General features: G+C 41.6%; 1 protein-coding gene across 4 annotated transcripts in view; it reads left to right on the top strand.

The window, feature by feature from the left end:
- Nucleotides 1-235: 235 nt before the first annotated feature.
- The window catches only part of LOC113830095 (proton channel OtopLc), a 172,040-nt gene continuing 164,775 nt past the window's right edge, over nucleotides 236-7,500 (top strand). For 3 of the 4 annotated variants that reach the window (XM_070136551.1, XM_070136552.1, XM_070136553.1), the window contains exon 1: nucleotides 236-1,008. In XM_070136551.1, the coding sequence (XP_069992652.1) occupies nucleotides 320-1,008 (689 nt within the window). In that variant the 5' untranslated portion in view covers nucleotides 236-319. The remainder of the gene's footprint in view (nucleotides 1,009-7,500) is intronic. The other variant, XM_070136554.1, reaches the window with a different exon arrangement.

Below are 7,500 nucleotides of genomic sequence, written 5' to 3' on the forward strand. Positions count from 1 at the left end.
ATAATCCTCCTATTTGTGCAGGCAATGTCAAGGACAAAACGAAAACCTGAAACGTGATGGAGCTTTCCGTCGCCGCGAGGGTCGGACTGAATGACTGATAAAGTAATCCAATATTTTATTTCGTGTGTGTGTGATATCGTGAAATATACAGATAAACATAATGCAACGCTTTGTGCTTTTATCGAACAATCATAAATTTAACACCTTGGAACTGATCTCCGGGAAAAGTCTCGCGCGGGGCTCTCAGTCTTCGTCCGACGCCGGGACACTTGGCGGCGCTCGAGGTCTTTCGTCACCGCGCCGCGACAACAGAGGCACAATGGCCCTAACAATGCCTGTGATGCCCGCCAGTCATGCCCCCGCCCAGACAGCGAGCCCGGAGCCTACGCCCCACGAGAAGCCGACGCCGACGGGGGGCGGGGCGGCCGACCAAGGCAGGGCCTCCCTCGACGCCCCTCCGAGCCTGCCTCAGTCAGCCTCGAGTGCAGACGCAGCAACGCCCGCATCCGATCCCGCGAGGACTTCGCTTTCGCCCGCCCGATCCCGCCCGCAGGTTCCTTCGCCGTCGCCCGCCCGCGCCGCCTCCGCACCGTGCACGCCCACAGGCCAGCCGCAAGCACCGAGAATGAGGAAAGTGTTCAAGAAGGAAGCGCTCGCCCGCCCCGCGTCCGAGGGGCTCCCCGCGCTCGAGCTCGACCTGAACGACCCGGCGTCCATCCCGTACCACGTCGCCACCATGAACCTCGACCCGCAGGAGGCCGCCAACCTGGCCGCCCGACGTCGCGCCCGAAACAAGGCCGCTGACGTCGGCGTGCCCCTGCTGCTCACGCTGCACAGGGAGGGCACGGAGAGCCCCCGACGCAGGAGTCCCCAGCTCACGCCCGTGATCAGCCGCCGCGCCGTTCTGCCTCCGACGCCCAAGTCCGCGCCGCCGAGGCTGACCCCGAGCGCCGCCCGCAAGGTGTCGTCGCAGTCCCAGCGCGTCACCTTCACCATCCCCGAGGAACGGTAAGTGCGAGCCGCCTCGTCCGTCAGCCTCGAGGATCCGGCCGCGGGGGAATGATCGCCTTTCGGAACGGGAAGCAAGGGGGACGCTTTCCCAGAAGTGGACGAGTGGCGAAGCGTCCCTTTTTTCAACTGTTTCTGAAAACGTTCTCTCTCTCCGTGTCCAAAGGCCATGTGTCTTAAGATCAGTCAAGTGCGCCCCTTTTTACATCTATCTATATTTTGTAGGTAAACCACATGTGAAATCACGCCACCAAACCCTAAAACCACGAACCGAATCAGGGAAAAATGCACCCATTGTCTCCTGTCATGGCGCCAATCGCAAAACCTCTTTCACATAGTTTCTTACGGCAGTTCTACCTATTCCATTTCTCTCCCTTCGACAATACCACTCCCCCTTTTTTATTACTTTCCTCATTCTCTATTCTGTCCAGCAATTTTTTTTCAATTTTATCCACCAGATTTTTTTTTTTTCATGTCATTGGACAACAAATAATCGAAATCTTTTCATCCGATTCTTTATTCATGGAGTAGATTCCTTTATAATGATTTGAAATAGCGACTGGATAGTGGTGACTGGGATGAAGTATTGGCGGGTGTGTGGGTATGTGTACGTGTGTGTGTGTGTGGGGGGGGGTATGTGTGTTAGGGTGTTTATGTTTAGGGGTATGTTTTTTTTTCTTCTTTTTTTTTGGGGGGGGGTGTGGGTGAGAGGGGGTATGGAGTGTGGGGGGGGGGGTATGTATGCATGTTTGTCGGGGGGGCGTTTGTTAGGGTATTTGTGTTTGGAGGGTATGTGGCTGTGTGTGGGGGATGGGGATGTGTGTGTGGGTATGTGGGAGGGGTATGTACGTGTGGGGTATGTGTGAGTTTGCGCCTGTGTGTGTGTGTGTGAAGGTGTGTGTATTATGTTTGCGTTCCTGTGATTTAATTAATATCAACTGTTACGATTGGCTCAACTCATCACTTTTTTCATGACTGAATTAAATGTCACAAATTTATCTATAAATGCACTTTGATATACAAGAACTTTCTGATTTTGCCTGAACATTATTAGGCAATCAATTAATCAGCATTCTCGTGTGAGACGTTCGAAAAATTATTATAACAGACACGGGAAAATATATTGCTACAAAGGCAGATAAACGTGTATATTTGTGTTTGTGTGTGTGGGTGTTTGTTGTGTGTGCATGTGTCCCTGTGGATGTGTGTGTGTTTGTGTGGGTGTATGTGTGTGTGTGTGGGTGTATATATGTGTGTGTGTGTGTGTGTGTGTGTGGATGTGTGGTTGTGTTTGTTGTGTGTGTGTGTGTGTGTCCGCGTGTGTGTGGGTGAGTTTGTTTGTGCGTGTGTATGTGTGTGCGTGTGTGTGAGTATGTTTATGTATTCGTAGCCATCCACAATGTATTTATTCTGACCGAATTTTTTACTTCTAAACATGGAACACAAATCAGTTTGATAGATAGTTTTCTGTATATCTGCCGTTGATTGACTGCCATTGAATCAATCATAATCCCGTGGACGTTTGAATTCAGTCCACACCGAACTGCACCATTGATTTGAAATTTGAGCGCGATTTTTTTTTTCTTTTTTTATCAGTGACTTCTGTCGGTATCCTTCTTTTAAAATTACTCAGTTACCCGTATAGAAATAACCATTTCATCCTTACACAATAGAAAACGGCAACATATCCAAACGTCCCTATAGAAAACGGAAATCCCCTTATCTTACAATGGACGACCTGAATGGAACTATAATGCGACACCTCAACTTAAAAAACACACACAAAGACATATACAAATAAAAAAAAAACGAACGTATTCAGATATATAAGAAATACAAAAACGCATAATCAAAAAAGGAAAAAGAAAACGACATTTTCGCGCCAAAAATATTTACACCCGCCTTCGTCCACCTTCTCCCGCGTGACGTCACGATGGATCTCCATATCAAGATCAGCAAAATCATCAGCATCGCCGTCAGCATCGCCGTCAGCATAGTCCTTTGTTGACACCGCTGATGACCTGAGCTGCTGTGGGTGAATTGCGCTTTTTCCAATTTATTAGTCTCCTTGATATATTGTTATTCGTATGCAATAATGCCTCCTGGGCTTTTGTGTTCGGACCTGCTGTTGTTCGATTCTATAAATATCTTGAAAGGGGAATGATAAGATGGAAATTATTATGGTGACGAAATGTTGTGCTCTCACCAGGATGCAAATGACACAGGGGCGAATGACGTACATGCAAAGTGATGATACATACATGCTTGGATTTGCATGCACTTGTAAAGGAAAACAAATATGTATGTATTCTTTTACGTATGTTTAGCGTTGATTGGACTGGTATCTGGAACTTTATATTGGAGATTATTTATTTTAACGTTGACTAGACTGGAACTTTATATTGCTTTCATTTATTTTGTTTTCTTCATCTCTCATTTGATTCTTTACATTTCTCTCCTATTCCCCTAACATCTTCTATCATCTATTTTTGTTATTTCTTTCTCTTCTTCTTCTCCTTTTCTCTTTTCAATTCCCTCTGTTTCCTTTTTTTTTTTTTTCTTTTTTTTTTTTTTTTCTTTCGATACAAAACAAAATATGTTGGGGTAATACTGTTGTAACTAGATGGGTCAGTAAATAATTATAAATTAGAAGTGCAGTTTCTTATCTTATTTCGTTAACTTATTCAATCACTTCTTTATTGATCTATTCATTTGTCTATTTACGTCGTGTTTTATATGTTATTCCATCCGGGTATTCATTTGTTTAGTTGTTTATTTACTTATCTCTTTATCTATTTTTTCTTACTTTTTTAGCACTGAGTCTGAAGAAACTCTCTCTCTCTCTCTCTCTCTCTCTCTCTCTCTCTCTCTCTCTCTCTCTCTCTCTCTCTCTCTCTCTCTCTCTCTCTCTCTCTCTCTCTCTCTCTCTCTCTCTCTCTCTCTCTCTCTCTCTCTCTCTCTCTCTCTCTCTCTCACTCTCTCTCTTTCTCTCTCCTCCTCTTCTTTCTTTCTTTCTCTCTCTCTCTTTCTCTCTCTCTCTGTCTCTGTCTCTTTTTCTTTCTCTCTCTCTCTCTTTCTTTCTCTCTCACTCTCATTCTCTCTTCTTTTTCTTTTAACTTTTAACAGCATATGCTCGCATGCTTACCCCAACACAGAAACAAGAAGCATCAGAGTTATATATAGATTCTGCATCCACTGACCTCACTCTCATTCAAGCTTTGACATTGCTAGACAACATAGCAACAACCCTCTTGCAATATAACAAGATATTCCGGAATTGCAAATAAAAAAAAAAGAAATCGATGATGCGACCAATCAATCTAGATTTCCGAAACTTCGAAAATTATTATTTTTTCTTTCTTTGTCTTTTTTTTGGCTTTTTGGGGCTTTTTGAACCGGTTTTGGACAATGTTAGGAATGGCGGTTTCTGTCAGTTCTTCGAGTCGTGATTAAGGGCGCGATCGGAGGAGGTTGGGAAGCTTCTCATTTCGTCTCAGTCATCTTCAGTTTATGGATGGAGGGTGGGGTCTTGTGTGTGTGTGCGTGTGTGTGTGCGTGTGTGGGTGTGGGGGGTGCGTGTGTGTGGGGGAGAGTGTGTGTGAGGGGGTATGTGTGGGTGTATGAGGGGGGTATGTGTGTGTGTGTGTGGGGAGGGGAGGGGATGTGTGTGTGTGTGTGTGTGCGTGTGTGGGGAGGAGGGAGGGGATGTGTGTCTGTGTGGGTATGTGGGAGTGGGGGGATGTGTGTGTGTGTGGGTGTGGGAGGGATGTGTGTTTGTGTGTGTGTGTGGGTGGGTGAGCCTGGGTTTGCGTGTGTGATTTATTTTAAATGCTTATATATTTGGCTGGCTAATTTTTATATTTATTTCTCTTATTGAAAATATTCATGCTTATTTACATACAAACGTATATGGAGACACATTTAGCCATACATACAGACATACATACATACATAACATATATATACATAAATACATTATACTTCCATACATAAATACAAACAATAATAACACATACAAATATCAAGAAGCTTCGTAATTCTTTAAAATATTGCCAACAATTTTATTCATTTTTGAGGGAATGTTCGACCTTTTTTCGTTTTTTTTCTTTTTCTTTCTTTCTTCCTTTCTTTTGCCTCCTCTTTCATTTTTTTCTTTCTTTCTTTCTTTTGTCTCTTTCTTCATTCTAATGCATATATGCAAAGAGAGAGAGAGAGAAAAAGAGAGAGAGAGAGAGAGAGAGAGAGACAGAGAGAGAGAGAGAGAGAGAGAGAGAGAGAGAGAGAGAGAGAGAGAGAGAGAGAGAGAGAGAGAGACAGAGACAGAGACGGGAGAGAGAGAGGGAGAAGTTACATTGTAATCAAACTTGTTAGAGCAAAACTCGCTAAATTTAATCATTTGGTTAGCGGAAGACTTGCCTTTTTCGCTTGTTTATGCGAGGAACTTTTGCATGTGTGTGTGTGTGTGTGTGTGTGTGTGTGTGTGTGTGTGTGTGTGTGTGTGTGTGTGTGTGTGTGTTATACGTGCATATACACATAGACAGAGAGATGGATATAGATTTAGATGATTAACTTTATTTTCCTTCAATCCCTCCCTGCCACCCCCCCCCACACACACACAAACACACACACACGCACACACACAATGGAACCGCTCGTCTAGACACCCGTCTTTTTACAGCCATGCCATGTTTTATGGCTTCAGATCCTGATAATTCTAAAAAATAGTCACGTTGGGTTGAAATAGACGGTGATCACGTGATGAGAGACGGTAAATGTTTTTTTTTTTCAATGACTTTGATGTCTATTTAGCGTAAGTGATAAGAGTGATAAAAAATAACAACGGGGAGAGAGAGAGAGAGAGAGAGAGAGAGAGAGAGAGAGAGAAGAGAGAGAGAGAGAGAGAGAGAGAGAGAGAGAGAGAGAGAGAGAGACAGACAGACAGACAGACAGACAGACAGACAGAGAGAATCAAAAAGTGATGTTCCACAAGATAATTCATTAATAAAATAGATAATTCTTTACGTCATTTTAGCGTTTAAGTGATTCATTTTAGTTATTGCGTTGCTCCCAACTTTTTATATTGATTTAATGTGATATGAAATACATTCCAGATTATATATTACTTGAAAGATTTATATTGATAGATAAGATATGCTCTGTGTGTGTCTGTGTGTGTGTGTGTCCGTACGTGTGTATGTTTGTGTATGTGTATGTGCGTTTATATGTATGTATATATGAACGCATAAAATAGTTGTCGGGTTTCTCGAGCTGTCGATCGATGGACTGCAAATATAAGATAGATAGATAGTTGAAAAATGTATATGGAAAAAGTCAAAATCAGGAGGTATTAAGAAATGTGAAAAATGAGAGATAAATAGAAAGATAGATAGATAAATAGAAAGATAGATAAATAGATAGATGAATAGACAGATAGATAAATAGATAGATAAATAGATAGATAGATAGATAAATAGAAAGATAGATAGATACATACATAAAAATATAGATAGATATATAGATAGATAGATAAATAGAAAGATAGATAGATATATAGATAGATAGATAGATAGAAAGATAGATAGATACATACATACATAAAAAAGATAGATAGATATATAGAAAGAAAGATAGACAGATAAATAAAAAAGATAGACAGATGAACAAAAAGATAGATAGATAAATCTAAAATACAAAGATGGATAGACAGACAGACAGACACACCGCCACACATAAACAGACAGATATTACGTAAAACATCGAACCTGAGCCTTTTATGGACTTCTGTTTTGCTCTCGGCGGGTTTTCCCCAAATACGTGAGGTCGGCGGATTTGCACGACGAAAATATGATGATAACAGTTTACTCAGACATTTATCCATTTATGATGCGTCGTTCTTTTTTAACCCCTTTATCAGCTGGAGTTGTTTATGTCGAGAATTGCATGATTAAATTTAAAAGAAATGAAAAAAAACGGTTGCCGTCATGATTTTTTTTAGTGCAGTTACCCCCTACGAACTCTGGGATGTGATGGGAAAGAAAATGGAATATTTATTAGTCATTTGAATATATGATGGGTGTGTGTGTACTTTTATTGATACATGCATACACATATTCATGCATACATACATACATACGTCTATACATATATACGTCCATGCACACGTATACATCCATACAAACATAAACACATGGAGATAATATACATATACATATATACATATATATATATATATATATATATATATATATATATATATATGTATGTATGTATGTATGTATGTATGTATGTATGTATGTATGTATGTATATACATGCATCATTGTGTATGAAAGTGAGAGTGAGAATGTGTGTGTGTGTGTGTGCGTGTGTGTGTTCTTACCTAGTTGTTTGAATACGGGAGAAGAGCTATGCTGTGTGTGTGTGTGTGTGTGTGTGTGTGTGAGTGTGTGTGTGTGTCTGATTCCACATTTCATCCTTAAATCTACACAAATAT

The sequence above is a fragment of the Penaeus vannamei genome, chromosome 22 (assembly GCF_042767895.1).
Source record: "Penaeus vannamei isolate JL-2024 chromosome 22, ASM4276789v1, whole genome shotgun sequence".
Taxonomy (NCBI): domain Eukaryota; kingdom Metazoa; phylum Arthropoda; class Malacostraca; order Decapoda; family Penaeidae; genus Penaeus; species Penaeus vannamei.